An 18716-nucleotide genomic window follows, 5' to 3' on the forward strand; every position below is an offset into this window, starting at 1 on the left:
CTTGCCTGATGTTAAGCCCGTGATTAAAGGCAGCTGGAAATGGAGATTCGAACTCAGGTCCCCTGACTCCTGGCCCAGTGCCCTTGGTGGTTTACCATGTGGGCGTCCCCACACCCCTGACACTGCACAGTAAACGCTGGTGGTCAGCGCTGACACAGGCAACGTCCACTGAGCCAAGAACGCAGCACAACAGGCTACAGAGCCAGACACCCAGACTGGGTGGCATGGTGAAACCCCATCCCTGCAAAAAATACAAGCACATACTTACCTGGCTGGGGAAATACCATGATTATGAAGGTGGTTTTCCCAGGGCAAATCTTATCTATTGCACTCTAGATGTGCTGACCCCTGCAATTTCTCCAAATGTGGGAAACTCAGCTGCATAATTTGTGGTAGTGGAGGACTGTGTTCGTGCTTTCCCCAATTGTTTAAAAAAATAAAATAAACACAAAAAATACAAGTATTAGGCGGGCATGGCAGCACGTGCCTGTGGTCCTAGCTATTCAAGAGGCTGAGGTGGAAGGATGGCTTGGGTCCAGGAGGTCAAGGCTGCTGTGAGCCGTAGATGAGCCCTTACCGCACCACTCCACTCCAACAAGAGGGACAGACCACCAGCTCCACCTATAAGACAGGAAAGGGCAAACCAAGACTCTGATTGGTGCTTGCCAGGGGCTGGGGGCGTGGCAGGGACTGACCTCAGCAGGTGCAAGGGGACTTTGAGGGGTGAGGGAGCTGTTCTGTTTCTTGGCGGTGGTGGTTACATGCACTGAATGTGTTTGTCAAAACTAATAAAGAGAGTAAATTATACCTCAAGTTTTATTTTGTTTTGTTTTGTTTTTGAGACGGAGTCTTGCTCTGTCGCCCAGGCTGGAGTGCAGTGGTGTGATCTCGGCTCACTGCAACCTCTGCCTTCCAGGTTCAAGCGATTCTCCTGCCTCAGCCTCCCAAGTAGCTGGGATTACAGGCACCTGCCACCATAGCCGGCTACTTTTTTGTTTTGTTTTCATATTTTTAGTAGAGACAGGGTTTCACCATGTTAGCCAGGCTGGTCTGGAACTCCTGACTCAAATGATCCCCCGCCACCTCGGCCTCCCAATTTGCTGGGATTATAGATGTGGCCCACTGCACCCGGCCTCTCAAGTTTTTAAGATGCAGCCTAAAATAATGATGGTGATAATGATAATAATAATAACCTTGAAAGCCAAAAAAAGAAAAAGTCCATGTTAGGATCACAACACAGAGGCCCCGGGGGTCCCCTTGTCAGAGCTATAAGATGCCTGTTAGTAAGTCAGTCTGGCCTGGGCTAGGGATTTCTGCCCACAGGCTTTTCTCCTTGGAGATTCCTCAACCCAACACTCCAAAACCAGCGTGCTCTGACCCAAATCTGGCTTCACTCCTGCTTCCCAGACCAGGAGCGGCATTCCACCAGGCACCCAGGCCCGCTACAGCTGTGGGCCAGCTCCTTCATCCACTGCTCCCAAAACCACCACAAGGCACTGACCCTCGATTCCTCCCATTCCTCCCTGCAGCCCCGACCTGGTCAGGCACTCACCTGTGTGCCATCTCCCTCAAGATGGGCTCTGTGTCCCCACTACCCCACCCTGTGCCTGCCTCCCTGGGATGCTGTGCCTCCTGCCTAGGACCTGCCAGGGCCCCTGGCCACCAACAGGGTTTGCTGGGTGAGCTCCTCAGTCAGTCCAGCAGTCAGAGGCCTCCACAGACTGGCACCAAAACACAATGAATTCCTACATCATCCACCCCACTGCCACCCCACGGGACCCCTGCTCATCACTGTCTAAAGGTCCAGCTCTTTGCTGAGAGCAACCTCAATACAAGAGTGTGGGTGAGCTGCTGGGCACAGGGGCCGGGGAAAGAAGAGAGAAGGAGATGCCAGGGCAGGAGGCCCCACTGAGCTCTAAAACCTCAACAGCCCCTCCAGACTCCACCTGGACAGCTCCAGTGACAGGGACGTCAGCCCCCTAGGCAGCCCGTGCAACTTTGGGGAGCTCGGACACTTGTGGGTCTCCTCCTTACATTGAGCTCGAGGCCGTCCTTGTCCGTGGTCCTCATTCCCATTCTGCCCCCAGGCCCCCAGAGGACAGCTGAGTGACGAAGGTGACCTCATCCCTCTCGAGTCTCTGCCCATCCCTGCAGCCAGGCTCCCAACCACAGCAAAGGCAGGGGTCCCCAATCATCTGGCCAGAATGGAAGCCTCTCCCTCCCTCTCCCTCTCCCTCTCTCCTTCTCTCTCTCTCCCTCCCTCTCTCTCTCCCCTTCTCTCTCTCTATCTCTCTCTCTGTCCTCTTGCTGGCTCAAGAAAGGTTTCTCTCTTACTGTGACCTCATTCCTCAGTGGCTCAGGTTAGGGGCACTCCGGGAATAGTGTGTATTAATGGTCCAACCTAAGTGTGGCCTCCCAGCCACTGCACAGCCCTCTCTGGCCACCTGAAATAGCAGCGTTACTCTCGGCTGGAAGGGGCTTCGCCCATCCCATGGTAGAGAATAAGGTCCTTTCATCCCACGAGACAGTGCACTTTCAACTTCATGGATCAGGAAATGGAGGCCGAGACCAGAAGGGTCTGGCACTGCCGGGTCCCCCAGCTGACCGCAGTGGGGAAGCACTGCCCAGGTCCCTATGAGCACAGGATGTGTCCCTGCACGTGGCCCGGCTGCTCTGAGGCAACCTCTGAGTATTAATGGTCATTTCTGCCTGGCCGATAATTTATCGGGAAGATGGTTAATAGAACAGGACCAGCTCTGCAAGCAGGTGGGAACGGAGGCGCGATCCCAGGCCAAGCCTTCTAACACAAACATGTGTCGTAAGTAGCTGGTTCTAGGAACCAGAGTGGTCTTCAGTCCTCAAATCCCCCTACCCAGAAAGTCCTGATTCCGGTCTTAGGTTAAGAAGGCACTCTCTGACTGTTCTACTGACTGCCTGCCCCAGATCAATAGTGTAGGGCTGGCTGGCAGGTGGAGAAGAAGGGGTTTGGGAACTCAGAGGGACTCCAGAGGAAGAGGCGTGGGTAAGAGGAGGGGTGCAGCAGGAAAGGAGGCGTCTGAAGCCCAGCCCTCCGTGCTCCCCATTTTACCGAGGAAGACATGGGCAAAAGCGGTGGCTCTTAAGCTTCCTTCAGTCTCCGACCTTTTTTTTGTATTTTTACTTTTATTTTTATTTATTTATTTTTTCAAGATGGAGCCTCACTCTGTTGTCCAGGCTGGAGTGAAGTGGCCTGAACTTACGGTAACCTTTACCTCCCAGGTTCAAGCAATTCTCCTGCCTCAGCCTCTCAAGAAGCTGGGACTACAGGCATGCACCACCACACCCAGCTAATTTTTGTATTTTTAGTAGAGATGGGGTTTCTCCATGTTGGCCAGGCTGGTCTTGACCTCCTGACCTCAAGTGATCCCCACCACCGCCTCTGCCTCCCAAAGTGCTAGGATTGCAGATCGGCACTTGGCCTAGTCTCCAACCATTTTGAGAGGATGATAGAATCTCTGGACCTATAGCCCAGGAAAATGTATATGCTCATACACAGCCTTGCACCCTCAAAACCTCCATGGAGTCCGTGGGACCCCAGGTTTCAAGCCCTCAGGTGGGTAGAGAACTGAGAAGAATTCCTAGCTTGGCTTCTCTGTCTAGCACGCCGTCCCACCAGCTTAGACCCCTCCAGAGGGTTTACACAGTCCGTCACCCAGAGCACCCCCACCCTAGAAGGAGGTCTGTGTGGGGAGGGAGGTGGGATTTGTTCCTGTCGTATCCCCCTTTTCCTGTGAAAATTGTCCTAGTTCAGATATGTTATAGGGTCTCCCCAGAGGGAGGTGACTATTCTGTTTCTCCAGCCCATGGCAGGGTGGCTGTGGGATGAGAAGACCTTATTTCCCACCAAGGCCACACGTCATTCCATCAGAGAGGCCACTAAGGCACCCACTAGACTTGGCTGCCAGCCGATGGCAAAGTTTGCCCTCTTGGGGTTCAAGCTTGCCCATGTCTAAACTTACCATTGTGAGACCTTGCACTGTGCCGACAGTCCTTTCTCATCTTCTGAGAATTTTTTTTTTTTTTTTTTTTGCTCTGTCGCCCAGGCTGGAGTGCAATGGCGTAATATTGGCTCACCGCAACCTCTGCCTCCTGGGTTCAAGCAATTCTTTGCCCCAGCCTCCCAAGTAGCTGGCACTACAGGCACCCACCACCACGCCCAGCTAATTTTTTTGTATTTTTAGTAGAGACAGTGTTTCACCATCATGGTGAGGCTGGTCTTGAACTCCTGACCTCGTGATCCATCCACCTCAGCCTCCCAAAGTGCTGAGATTACAAGCGTGAGCCACTGCGCCCAGCCTCTGAGACTTTCTTTTCCTGTCTGGACATTTATGGTCCCTCTTAATGCTTTCCTGGAATTCCCTCACTGTTTCTGCTACCCTTTTTCTCTTGAATTATTTAAGAAGTGTTTACTTGAATGTAGTTTTGCAAGCCACTTTAAACATTTCCCCCTAAAAGTGCATCCTATGAATAATATAAACAAACCACAATCATAAAATGATACATGAATGCCTACAAATTGTAGAGATTAAGCTGTAATTTTCAGTGGCAAAGACATGGATGCCAGGATGTGCAGATTAGCCCACATTTCATCAAATTAGAATGAGAGTGAAACTCCAGTCTGAATAGAATACTTTGCCTGATGACTCTAACTGAAAATTGTTCTCTTTCTATTCTAAAGCACTCAAAACCAGTGAAGCTTGGGAAAGTCACTGACCTCCAGTTGTTCTGCTGAGAAACAGCTGGCTCTATTTCCATGGAGACCAAGGAATCTGAAGATGTGAAAAAGACCCAGAGGAAATCAGCAAGTGATCAGCGAAACATTGATAATGAACCAGCCAAGGTGAAACCTGAGTTACTCTCAGAAAAAGAAGAGACTTCTCAAGCTGACCAGGAGATCCAAGTCAAAGAGCTTCATCGCCACATCCCAATTCAGAGAAATTCCATCTTCAACCGCTCCATAAGACGCAGGAGCAAAACCAAGGCCAGAGACGCCCCTGAACGGAACACCAGCTGCCTGGCAGGTCAGTGTCAGGGACAGCTGTCACGGCTGTTCGCTTATATTGGTTGGAGTCATCAGTGCTGAAAGGTCCTCATTAAATGAGAATGAATAAGTCGTGTTGAAAATTTGGGAGGCGGAGGCAGGGGAATTGCTTGAACCCAGGAGATGGAGGTTGCAGTGACCCCAGATGGCACCACTGCACTCCAGCCTGTCAACAGAGCAAGACTCTTGTCTCAAAAAAATAAAAAATAAATAAAAGAATAAAAATAAAGAATAAAAAAATAAAATTACAAAGGATAGGCTGGGCACGGTGGCTCATCCCAGCACTTTCGGAGGCCGAGGTGGGTGGATCACCTGAGATTGGGAGCTCGAGACTAGCCTGACCAACATAGAGAAACTCCATCTCTACTAAAAATACAAAATTAGCCAGGCATGGTGGCGCGTGCCTGTAGTCCCAGCTACTCAGGAGGCTGGGGCAGGGAAATCACTTGAACCTAGGAGGCGGAGGTTTTGGTGAGCCTGGATTGTGTCATTGCACTCCAGCCTGGGTGACAAGAGCGAAACTCCATCTCCAAAAAAAAAAAAAAAGAAAAGAAAAGAAAGAAAGAAAAAAATAAAATAAAATTACCAAGGACATGGTAACAGGGTAGCGCATTTTAAAACCATTATCTAAAGAATCCAGATTCCTCCACTATGGTGTACTTAGGAGAAAGTGTTGACCCAAATTATACAATTAGACTGGCTTCTATTGAAAAACGGTTTCTTGTTCTGGAACTCAACAAAGCACCTCCCCCCCCCCACCCACTGTACATGCGTTCTAGGAAGCAGACTTCGAGCCGTCCAAATTAGGGGTCATCTGGGAACATGAATTTTCTCAGTGGTGACGTTCTGTTCTGTCGTCTCAGTGTCACTGCCATGGCCAGAGCTTCTGCTGCCCTGAAAATAAATGAGATTACAATCTTGGGAATAGATTTGTAACAAGACTTCTTAATCTTTTAGGCCAGTGCCTAGCACATTTTATCTGCTCAAAATATACATATTGAGCAGAATAAAGTTCAGAAAACTTTACAAATGGGGTGTTGGTGCTATTTTCCTTGTGATGTGCTCCTGTGGCTGACGGGCAGCCTGCAGCGGGTGCAGAAAGTGTGACAGTTTCCCAGCCCTGGGGGTACAGCAACTGCCACCAGACTATATGCACCCTGAGTGTGCCAGAGTGGCAGTCCCTCCTAAATCCAGAGACTTCATCAAGCCATTCAAGAACATTCATCAAACCCTGTATTGGGTAGCTGTTTGCTACAAGTTAAACTCCCCTCAAAATATAGAGACCTAAAACAGCAATATTTATTATTTCTCATGATTCTGGGGGCTGGTTGAGTTGTTCCTGTGTCTGGGCCAGTTTGTGTAACCTCTGCAGTCAGCTGGTGGCTCTTCTGGGCTTGGGTGGTGGAGGACAGCCTCACTCATCCCTCTGGTGGTCTGTGAGCTGGGACTGCTGGCCTCTGCTCCACGTGGTGTCTCATCCCCCAGCAGACTGGCCCAGGCTTATGCACATGGTAGTCGGGTTCTGAGACAGCAAGAGCAGAAGCTGCCTGGCCTCTTGAGGCCTAGACTTACACCTTGTGCATAGTCCCCTGCACTATGTTCTGTCGGTCAAACCAGCCCACAGGGCCAGACCAGACCAAAGGGGTTGGGGAAAATGACTTCATCACTCCACAGTGGTAATGGTGGTAGAATCTGTGGCTGTTGCTGTCCACCACAAACATTAACAAGATCATGTAGCAAGCACTCAGTTAAGCCAGAAAAATATAATGATTGAAATACTATCGTCATGGAAGCTCAACTTTTCCATACGCTTGAAATTTCTCATGTGCTAAAAGCTAAAAGCATACTCTCACACAAGGAAGCTGGAGTCTCTGCCTTTGAGGAACCCACAATATTGTAATGTCATTGTACTGCAAGCCATGTGCCAAAGTTTACAGGAGAGATAAAGGCAAAGCACTAGACCCTTCTGTTGAGGTTAGGAAAAGTCTTCCCAAAGATGATATTTTAGATGAGTCTTAAAAAATTGGTAAGGACTGCTGGGTGCAGTGGCTCACACCTGTAATTTTAGCACTTTGGGAGGCCAAGGCAGGTGGATCACCTGAGGTCAGGGGTTTGAGACCAGCTTGGCCGTCATGACGAAACTCCATCTCTACTAAAAATACAAAAATTAGCCTTGCATAGTGGTGCATGCCTGTAATCCCAGCTATTCAGGGAGCTGAGGCAGGAAAATTCCTTTAACCTGGGAGGCAGAGGTTGCAGTGAGCCAAAACCGCACCACTGCACTCCAGCCTGGGTGACAGAGTGAGACTCCATCTCAAAAAAAAAGGCGGGGTAAGGACATGGCTGGGGAGAGAGGGAAGCGAACGCAGTTGACTTCATGCAGGTACCCAATGGCTGTGCTAGGCAGGCATTTCAAGGGTATTTTACCATACCCATTTTACAGATCAAACGTAACAACTCAGGCCCACAGAGATTGAGCCATTTACCCAGAATACACAGCTATTGTGTGGTACAGATTGAGCTGGAGTTCAGATCCTTCTGGCTCCAAAGCCTCTGTGGATGACGAAGGGGGTTACAGCAGTGCCATCCAACAGGAATCCGCTGCAAGCTACATACATCATCTTAAATTTTCCAGTGGCCACATTTAAAAAGTACAAATAAGTGGGTGAAATTTATTTTAACAATGCATTTTATTAACCCAGCAAGATGCAAATGTACCATTTTATCCTATAGTTAATCATCGATATAAACATTATCAATGAGGTAGTTTACATTCTTTTTTTTGCACGAAGTCTCTGAGATCTGTTGAGTATTTTATATCTGCAGCCCCTCTCAATTCGCATGCCAAATTTTCATTGGAAATACTTAATCTGGATTTAGACTGCATAAAATGTACAGTCAGAAAAGTGGATTTACATACCCAAATCGATCCAAATATCCTTAAAAGTTTCCCAACAACTGAATCGATATGAGTTTGTACTTTTAAATTTAAATTACATTAAATAAAATGAAAAATTCACCTCCTCGGTCACATTTGCCAGCCACATTTCAAGTGCACAATAGCCACACGTGGCTAGTGGCCAGCCTGTCGGACACGGCAGACTAGAGCATCGCAAGCAGAAAGAAAAGCAGCTGCACCTGCCAAGGTTGGGGGTCAGGGAGGTCTTTGGAGGTGCAGGAAAAGGGAAGCACAGGGCTGTGTCTGGGATGAAGCTGGGAAGGGAAACAGGGCTGCTAGGGAAAGGGCCTGAGTTTGCGACCTCCCCAAGCCGAGCCAAGGATGCTGACACCAGTACAGACAGAACAGTGCCATCCCCAAACGTGACCTCTATGTCCAGCCATAAACATTCTCCTCAGATTTGCAGGGGTTTTTTGTTTATTTGTTTGTTTGTTTGAGTCGGAGTCTCGCTCTGTTGCCCAGGCTGGAGTGCAGTGGTGCGATCTCAGCTCACTGCAGCCTCTGCTTCCTGGTTTCAAGCGATTCTCCTGCCTCAGCCTCCCAAGTAACTGGGACCACAGGTGCCTGTCACCATGTCTGGCCTGGCTAATTCTTGTATTTTTAGTAGAGACAGTTTCACCATGTTGGCCAGGGTGGTCTCGAACTCCTGACCTTAAGTGATCCGCCCACCTCAGCCTCCCAAAGTGCTGGGATTACAGGTGTGAGCCACCACACCTGGCCTGGCAGTTTTATTTTTACAGTGACTCCTTCATGTCACCTGGAGCGAATTCTCTTGACTGCTCAGCACTTCTTAATCCAAGGAGATGTCCTGTTTGACCTCAATGGTGAGAAAGAGCATGGGGTGGGGGCTGGGGGAGAGAAGGAGCAGACAAAGTCAGCCACCAGGTCACAGGCTTCTCTGCTCCACTCCCCAACCACCAAGGAAACTCATGATTTGCAGTCACGATGTGTGATTTGGGTCTGGAAGGTGTCGGACGTTCACTGTTTTATCTGCAAAATGAGTACCCTTTCCAAATCACAGCAGGTTGCCTAAAAATCCCACCCCTGAGTAAGCAGACTGCCTAGGGGAGGGTAACTTGACTTATTATTTAATATTCATTAGGACCCGGGAACTGTTAGATGCTAAAAAAAAAAATCAAGTTGCCAGTGACTTTTATCCAGTAGAAATAACACTAACAGTTACGGCTTTATTGCCTCTAAGGCATTAGCCAGGCTGTGTTCTTATTTCCAATATCTTTTTTCCACTATGCATGTATGTATATATGTATGTTTATGCATATGTAAATGTATATGAAGTTGCTTATATCATAATTATAATTTTCCCTTTTTTTTTCACCCAGGCTGGAGTGTAGTGGTGTGATCTTGGCTCACTGCAACCTCCGCCTCTGGGATTCAAGCGATTCTCCTGCCTCAGCCTCCCAAGTAGCTGGAATTATGAGCACCCGCCACCACCCCCAGCTAATTTTTGTATTTTTAGTAGAGATGGGGTTTCACCATGTCGGCCAGGCTGGTTTCGATCTCCTGACCTCAGGTGATTCACCCGTCTCAGCCTCCCAAAGTGCTAGGATTACAGATGTGAGCCACTGCGCCAGGCCCATAATTATAACTTTCATAGGGATGGCGTTCCAGGCTATCAAACTCCCTTCAGGGAGCGAGGTGTGGACACCCCTTCCCACACCACTTTCTTCACCTTCCAGCGTGACTGCTGCTACTGTCCTAGGCTTACAAGAATTGCCTGAAAAGGGGCAATCTGTATCTTCTAACTTGCTCCTTTTCTGAAATGTCACAGATTCACAGGACAATGGAAAATCTGTAAATAAGCCCCTGACCTTGACTATCCCCGGGAGCAGAATGCCTCCTTGGAGAACAGCAATGCAGACAGGAACCCAGAAAATGAGGTAAGAGATGGCAGATCACGAGGAAGGCATCCAGGAGACACACCAGGGGGCATTGCTGCAAAGACCTGATGGGGTTACAAGGGCGTCATGTTATTAAAAAAAAAAGGGACTTTTGGTTGCCCATGCTGAAAACAACAACAACAGCAACAACTCCACGATTTCAAAAAAAATATGGTTTTGTACAGTAATTTAAAAAAAAAATTTGGGGGCAGAGATGGGGTCTTGCCTCTGGGCTCAAAGGATCCTCCAGCCTCAGCCTCCCAAAGAGCTGAGATTACAGGTGCAAGTAACAAAAAAACTATTCTTACTCCCCTGTCACAAAACTAAGAAATTTTAGATACTACGTAGATCAAGAAATAGAATAGAAAAATCACGGCCAGGCGTGGTGGCTCACACTTGTATTCTCAGCACTCTGGGAGGCCAAGGCAGGCAGATAACTTGAGGCCAGGAATTCGAGGCCAGCCTGGCCAACATGGTGAAACCCCGTCTCTACTGAAAATACCAAAAAAACTAGCCAGGTGTGGTGGTGCTTGCCTGTAATCCCAGCTACTCAGGAGGCTGAGGCAGGAGAATCACTTGAACCAGGGAGGCAGAGGTTGCAGTGAGGTGAGATAAAGCCACTAACCTCCAGTCTGGGTGATGGAGTGAAACTCTGTCTCAAAAAAAAATGAAGAAAGCGAGGGAGGGAGGGAGGGAAAGATAAATCACTGTATCTTGGCCAGGCACAGTGGCTTGAGCCTGTAATCCCAAGTTTTGGCAGGCTGAGGCCAGAGGATCGTTTAAGCTCAGGAGTCTGAGGCCAGCCTGGGTAATATAGCAAGACAGAGAGGTTTCATTATGCCATAAATGTGGTTCAGTCTTTTTTCTATATGTTTATGTCTACTTTCTTTTCATAAAATGAGCTCTTACTATAAAATATTCTCTTATGACTGGACTGTGATTTATTAACTGTGCTGCTATTGTTGGGTTTGGGGTATTGTATCAGTCGGTACTGAATTCAGCTGCTTATTTTAAAGAATAGCACAGCTTAACAGGGCAGAGATCTATTTGGCTCTTGTGTGAGAGAAACCTGAGGGGTCACGACTGTAGCTCCTTCACGCCTGCATGGATCCAGGCTCCTTCTAGCTTTCTAATCTGTCATCTGTCAAGGTGACTGCCAGAGCTCCAGCCATCACAATCACCGTTCAGGTGGAGGGAAAGAGAAAAGCCAGCAGGGGAAGGGCACAGCAGCAGCCAGGTCTGCCCTGCTCTTAAGGAGATTGCCTGAAGCCCACCCAACCATTGCTGCTGATATCTTATTGGCCAAAACTGGATCACATGGCCACCTCCACCAGCAAGGGAGGCTGGGAAATGGGTGTGTCATTTAAAAGCCAGGTCTGGGCCGGGCACGGTGGCTTATGCCTATAATCCAGCACTTTAAAAGGCTAAGACAGGTGGATCACTTAGGGTCAGGAGTTCAAGACTAGCCTATCCAACATGGTGAAACCCCATCTCTACTAAAAAATACAAAAATTAGCTGGGGGTGTGGTGGCACATACCTGTAATCCCAGCTACCTGAGAGGCTGAGGCAGGAGAATTCCTTGAATCTAGAAGGTGGAGGTTGCAGTGAGCCGAGATCACCACTGCACTCCAGCCTGGGGGACAGAGTGAGACTCCATCTCAATAAATAAAATAAAATAAAATCCAGGTCTGGGCCGAGCACGGTGGCTCATGCCTGTAATCCCAGCACTTTGGGAGGCGAGACAGGCAGATCACCTGAGGTTGGAAGTTTGAGACCAGTCTGACCAACATGGAGAAACCCCATCTCTACTAAAAATACAAAATTAGCCAGGTGTGGTGGCGCATGCCTGTAATCCCAGCTACACGGGAGGCTGAAGCAGGAGAATCACTTGAACCCGGGAGGCGGGGTTTGCAGTGAGCCGAGATCATGCCATTGCACTCCAGCCTGGACAACAGGAGCAAAACTTCATCTCAGGAAAAAAAAAAAAAAGCCAGATCTGTTTCTGCCCTCAGTAAATGGGTTCCATCAAAGAGGAAGAAGGGGAGAGTGGATAAACGGGAGGCACAAGCAAGCTCTGACCCAAGGCAGCTTCAAATTTTTGCTGTTTTGTAAGTCACACTATGATAAGTATCATTGTGGCAAAACCTAATGGCCAGCCCTCGTTATTTCCTTAAGCTAAATTCCTAGAAGCTTCACAATCTCTGCAAAACCTTGGATGGCTACAGGGAAACCATATCCCTATATCTGCACTGGGGAATTGTGAACCAGGCAACTCACCAGAATCCCAGGACAAGGCGGGGAGGCAACATTTCCTTCCTGAGATTGCTTTGCCCATTCATCCCTGGACACATACACACACACACACACCCATTTTACTTGCATGTAATTGGATATTATGAGTGTATTAGGCTGTTCTTGCATTGCTATAAAGAAATACCTGAAGCTGGGTAATTTCTAAGAAAAGAGGTTTGTACTTTGGGAGGAAGAGGTGGGAGGATTGCATGAGGTCAGGAGTTCGAGACCAGCCTGGCCAATATGGCAAAACCCTGTCTCTACTAAAAATACAAAAATTAGCCAGACATGGTAGAACACGCTTGTAAAAACAGCTACTTGGGAGGCTGAGGCAGGAGAATTGCTTGAATCCAGGAGGCAGAGGTTTCAGTGAGCTGAGATCATGCCACTGCACTCCAGCCTGGGCAACAGAGTGAGACTCTGTCTCAATAATAATAATAATAATAAAGAAAAGAAGTTTGATTGGCTCACAGCTCTGCAGGCTATACAGGAAATATGGCAGCATCTGCTTCTGGGGAGGCCGCAGGAAGCTTCCAATCGGTGGAAGGCAAAAGGAGAGGGGGTGTCTCACGTGGCAGGAGCAAGGGAGTAGGGTGAGAGGTGCCACACACTTTTAAACATCCAGATCTGGTGAGAACTCACTATCACGAAGACAGCACAAAGACATGAGGGGTCCGCCCCCTGATCCAAACACTTCCTACCAGGCCCTACCTCCAGCCCTGGGGATTACAACATGGGATTTGGGTGGGGACAAAACACAGACTATACCAATGGGCAGTCGTTTCCTGCTGTCTCTGATGTGGCTGAAGCCCCAAGAGCCAAGAACAACACTGTAAACATCTGACCACCTACCTGGGACACAGCAGAGACCGTGAAGCCACCTCAGCTCCCCAGCCTTGGAGGGTACCAAAAGGACTGAGAGTAAAAGTAACTGACAACCAGGACCCAAGGCCAGAGCAAGAGTCCAAGGGGCCAAGAAGGGGCCCTGGGAGTGGGGAGAGAAGAGGCCTCAGGGCAGTGGCTGCCAGCCAATTGGTGTATAAAAATGCCTTAACACTAGATGAAAGGAGAGTGACGGGTCTGGCTACTGGGTTTTGTTTGCGGGGAGTTGTCAGGGTGCTGTGAATTTCCTACCCTTCCCCATGGGATCCTTTCCCCTTAAGTCAAATGAGGAGGCCTTCAAGGAATCCACTTGGAAATCTCTGGAATCTGGGGGACAGGACCCTGGCTCACACTTGAAAGCATCTAGAGCTGAACTGGCTGAAGCAGCCTGCAAGGGGAGGAGGGCCAGGGCTGAGCAGGGACGGGGGATGCATCACACCAAAGGCAAGGCAGAGGTGTGTGACTTCTCAGAGCCAAGTGTGGGTCTCGAGGAAGACAGCCAGCTGTTAATTGATTTGAAAAGGAGTCTACACAAGAGCACTTCCTGCTGGAGTCCCAGCCTAAGAGCTCTGCACATGCCAAGGAATTGAAGTCAGAGACCTCCCGGGAGGTATCTCTAAGGAGCCCAAACAGCAGCTGGAGGGTGGGGAGAAGATGGAGCAAGAGGTAGGGGCTTTGGTTGTGGTAGGGTCTGCACCTGGAGAGGGAGAAGCAGAAAATCGCTTTGGGCTACTCTCTTTAATACCCAGCAAAAGATACCGTTTGGTCATAACTTGCAAGTGGCTGGCAAAGCTTGCACGTGTTCTGCCAGAGGTTTCATACAAGGCCCAGGCAGGTGGTGCCAACCTACAGAGCTGGCGGAAGTGGGGAATCTGGAGGAAGAATGAGCGCCCTCCTGTTTGTACCACACCAAGTCCAGCTTACCCATGAACCTGCGCCCCCTCCTGTCTTGTGGCTTAGTGAGCATAGTGGTTCTGGCGAGCACATTGATGTTGACTGCCTCCAAAGCAGGAACCGCCAGCTCCACTGTGCCATGTGTTGCTATTACATTCTCTGAGCTGGATCTCCATGGCGAGGCAAGTCATCATGCACCTGCTGTGGGGACATTTTCTAGACAAAAGCCTCGGATGGGCTGTCAGGTTCCGAGGGCTTTGAGTTATTGCTTTTAAAGGTAAAGTCCAAAATATGTATTTCTCCTGGGCACGCTACATGGACCGGGGATGAGCCCCGCCATCTCCGCTTGTCTAATGTGAGACGCCTGGGGTCCTCACTCATTCTCTGTCTTGTTTGCTCCCAGTTTGACTCACCCCACAGCATTCCGAGTCAGGTCTGTCACTCGCATAACTGAATCCCTGCTCTTGCCCACATCCCTGTGTCACTGTCTTCTTATAAGGGGTCCCTCACGCAAAGTGTTGCGGCTGATTCTGAGCATCTCTTGTTCAGTTTCCACAGTCGCCTTCCCAATGTTTTTATCCATTCCTATTCAAGTCCCTTTTGCTCTCATACAGGGCAATCATTCTCTGTCTCCAAGCTTGATTTGTGCACAGAAAGGCAGGTTTCGTGATCTAAATTTAGCAGAGGAAAAACACCAACAGCAACAGCAACAATAAAAACCCGTACGTGGCACAAAGACTGGTAACAATTAAAGAGAGGCTACAGCACTTGGCTCGGAAAAGCCCCAAATATTTTATCTCCCTGGTTTTTTTTTTTTTAATTGTCGGTGTCGTTAGTGTTTTCATAAAGGTGATTTAACTAATGCTTTATCGAAGGTCATTTTACATTACAATAAAATGTTCAGATCTTGGGTCTACAGCTTGATGAACTTTTACACAAGTACTACACCTCCTTGACCATCAACTGGACCAAGATAGAGAACATCTCCACTGACCCAAGAGGGCCCCTCAGGGCCCTTTTTCAAGCCAATATCCAACCCTCAGACAAAACCGTCTTCTTTTTTTTTTTTTTTTGAGACTGAGTTTCGCTCTTGTTACCCAGGCTGGAGTGCAATGGCGCGATCTCTGCCTCCTGGGTTCAGGCAATTCTCCTGCCTCAGCCTCCTGAGTAGCTGGGATTACAGGCACGCGCCACCATGCCCAGCTAATTTTTTGTATTTTTAGTAGAGACGGGGTTTCACCATGTTGATCAGGATGGTCTCAATCTCTTGACCTCGTGATCCACCTGCCTCGGCCTCCCAAAGTGCTGGGATTACAGGCGTGAGCCACTGCGCCCGGCTCACATAACCGTCTTCTAACTTCTATCACCATCAGACTAGTTCTTGAACTTCATATAAATGGGATCACGCAGTGTGTACTCTACGGTGTCTGACTTCCATTGCTCAAGGTAATATTTTGGAAATTCATCAACATATGTGTACCTGATTGTTCTTTTTTTTTTTTTTTTTTTTTGAGACAGTCTCATTCTGTTGCCCAGGCCAGAGTGCAGTGGCGCAATCTCAGCTCACCGCAATTTCCACCTCCCATGTTCAAGTGATTCTCCTGCCTCCCAAGTAGCTGGGATTATAGGCGCCCATCACTACGCTCAGCTAATTTTTGTATTTTTAGTAGGGATGGGTGTTTCACCATATTGGCCACGCTGGTCTCGAACTCCTGACCTCGAGTGATCTGCGTGCCTCGGCCTTCCAAAGTGCTGGGATTACAGACGTGAGCCACCACACCTGGCCAAGTTTCTCGTCTTTTAATGAGCAGAAGTTTTTAATTTTGATGAAGACTAAGTTAGTAATTTTTTTGTTTGTCCTTTTCTATCCTAAGAAATATTTGACTATCTCAAAGTCATAAAGATACTCTGCTACATTTTCTTACAGAAGTTTTAGACTCTTCACTTTCACATTTGGGTCTGTAGTCCACGTAGACCTCTAGTTGCTCTAGCACTGTTTATTGACAAAGCCTCTGTTCTCTCGGTGAATTGCATTGCTACTTGTTTTCAAAAGTCAAATGACTGCAGACACTGGGTCTATTTCTGCACTTTTACCCTGTTTCATTGATCTAATTGTCTATATTTATGCCACTACCACAGTGTCTTAAATACTGTTCTTTATGCTTAATCTTAAAATCTGGTAGTGTAAGCCCTCCTACTTTGTTCTTTTTAAATATAGTCCTGACTATTTCAAATCTTTTGCATTTCCATACAAATTTTGGAATCAGTTTGTCAATTTCTACCAAAAAAAAGCCTGCTAGAATTTCAGTCGAAATTTCATTGTCTCTACAGGTAAATGTTGGGTTAATCCATATGTTAACTAGCTTGATTTAGTCATTCCACAAGGTATATGTATTTCAAAACAACATATTGTATGCAACATAGAAAATTTTTGTCAATTTTTTTTTAATTACAGGATCATTGACACCTGGATCTTGGCAACTCAAATTGTTCAAACTATGAACATGTCCTAGTCCTAATCTCTCATTTATTTAGATATTTTTAAAATTAATCTAGCAATGATTTGTAGTTTTTAATGTAAAGGTTTTACACATATTTTAAATAAATTTGTTCCTAGGTATTTCATGTTTTTATCCTATTTTAAATGCCAGTGTTTTCTAATTTCATTTTTCAATCATTTTTTGGTAGTATGTAAAAATAAAATTAATTTTTGCATGTTCACCTAGTATCCTGTGATCTTAAAAAATTCACTTATTTGTTCTTTTTGAGATGGAGTCTCACTCTATTACCCAGGCTGGGGTGCTGTGGTGCCATCTCCGCTCACTGCAACCTCCGCCTCCCGGGTTCAAGTGATTCTCCTTCCTCAGCCTCCCAAGTAGCTGGGATTATAGGTGCCCACCACCACACCTGGCTAATTTTTGTTGTTATTGTTGTTGCTGTTGTGTTTTTAGTAGAGACAGGGTTTCACCATGTTGACCAGGCTGGTCTTGAACTCCTGACCTCAAGTGATCCACCCACCTCAAGTGATCCACCCACCTCAGCCTCCCAAAGTGCGGGATTAAAGGCATGAGTCGCTGCGCCCAGCCATATTTCTTTCTTTTCAATCGTCATGCCTTCTATGTGTTTCTCTTGGCTTATTGCATTGGCAAGGACTTCAACCACAATGCTGAATAGAAGTGGTGAGAGTAGGCATCCTTGTCTTATTTCCTGGCCAAGGTTGCTTTGATGACAAAGATCAAAGCCTACTCAAATTTGCTCAAGTGAAAGAGGAATGTTGTAAAAGTGCTGGAATCCTGGAGACTCCAGGTGGAAGAGATGAAGCCCATCTTTCCACCTTTACGAGAATGAAGAAGCCATCAGAAACTACAGGCCCTTTATCCTTTTCTCATGGACCATGAGGCTCACTCCTCCCTGTTTCTCTCCCAGGAGTGCTCGATTGTCCTGCTTCTCTGCTTTTCAGCTTGCACTTGACGCGAATGGCAGCCATTGCCGCAGTGACCTTTCATCTCAGCTGGCCACAAAGCCAATGGGGACTCTTTTTTGTGTCTCTTAGAAAAAAGGAATTTCTAAGGGAAGTAATCTCGTTGCCCATCCTTGGGTCAGGTGTTTGTCTCTGGGTCAAACAGCTAAAAGGGCAGGGGGCAAGATGAATGGGGCCATTCCCACCTCATCAGTGGGAGCTGTGCTTGGGAGAATTTTTAAACATGTGAAGGTGAGCCAGGCAAGCCCAAACATGTACAGTGTACTTAGAGTTGGGTCTCACGCAAAAGAATGCCGAAAGGGGCCTGGGTGAGGTGAGCAGCAGAGAATGGACGTAACAACAGTAGGGACCAGAGGCAGTAGATTAAAGACTTAGAGTCTTCAGAAGCCCGGAATGGACCCAAGAGCCAGTCCAGTTTTCAAGATGTGGGGTGGTGCTGACGTGGCACATGCGGTGTTCTTCTTGGTAATCAGTGCCCATCCTCAGTTCATCCAAGGCTGCTTTGCAAGTCCTCTTCAGCACACCAACCAGCAGTGAGTCGTGGTGAGCTGGGCAGCACGGCAGGAGGGAAGCATAATCACTGTAGAAAGACGTTCTGTAAAAAGGGGCACAGGCCGTCAACTTACATATGGCAAGCGCCTTTACACTCACTGTCTTACTACATTCTCTCACCATTATCCCCACATGTTGTTTTTTGAGATGAAGTTTCGCTCTTATTGCCCAGATTGGAGTGTAATGGTGTGATCTCAGCTCACCTCAACCTCTGCCTCCCAGATTCAAGGGATTCTCTTGCCTCAGCCTCCCAGGTAGCTGGGATTACAGCCAGGCATGTGCCACCACACCCAGCTAATTTTGTGTTTTTAGTAGAGACGGGGCTTCACCATGTTGGCCAGGCTGGTCTCGAACTCCTGACCTTAGGTGATCCACCTACCTCGGCCTCCCAAAGTGCTGGGATTACAGGCATGAGCCACTGCTCCAGGCCTAGACTCAACACAATTTCGTGCCTAGCCTAAGGCTGCACAGCTACCTAGTAACAGCCAGACCGTGAACCCAGGGGCTCTGACTCCACACCCATGACCTCCCCTTTCCAGGCTGCCTGTGAGGTATGGCCAGGGAAATCACAGCTATGAGAAGGAGGGTGTTCCTATTAATCTGCCCACAGGAGGCAAACCCCCAGTATCACTGAATCGGTTCCTTGGGGTCCTGTCAAGTTCAGATGTTGTACTGGG

The 18716-nt window shown here is 48.0% G+C and overlaps 1 protein-coding gene and 1 non-coding gene across 2 annotated transcripts in view; both read left to right on the forward strand.

Moving 5' to 3' along the window:
• Positions 1-18716, forward strand: part of NGEF (neuronal guanine nucleotide exchange factor) — a 129996-nt gene that overhangs the window by 32192 nt on the left and 79088 nt on the right. Inside the window, exons 2-3 of the mRNA XM_012434188.2 lie at positions 4718-5060; positions 9829-9937. Of these exons, the coding sequence (XP_012289611.1) occupies positions 4793-5060; positions 9829-9937 (377 nt within the window). The 5' untranslated portion in view covers positions 4718-4792. The remainder of the gene's footprint in view (positions 1-4717; positions 5061-9828; positions 9938-18716) is intronic.
• LOC135273774 (U1 spliceosomal RNA) lies at positions 261-424 on the forward strand. Its single transcript, XR_010341580.1, has one exon. It is a non-coding gene; the product is annotated as a U1 spliceosomal RNA (small nuclear RNA).

This window comes from Aotus nancymaae, unplaced genomic scaffold (assembly GCF_030222135.1).
Source record: "Aotus nancymaae isolate 86718 unplaced genomic scaffold, 86718_ANA_hifiasm-v0.15.2.pri h1tg000008l, whole genome shotgun sequence".
Classification (NCBI taxonomy): Eukaryota; Metazoa; Chordata; class Mammalia; order Primates; family Aotidae; genus Aotus; species Aotus nancymaae.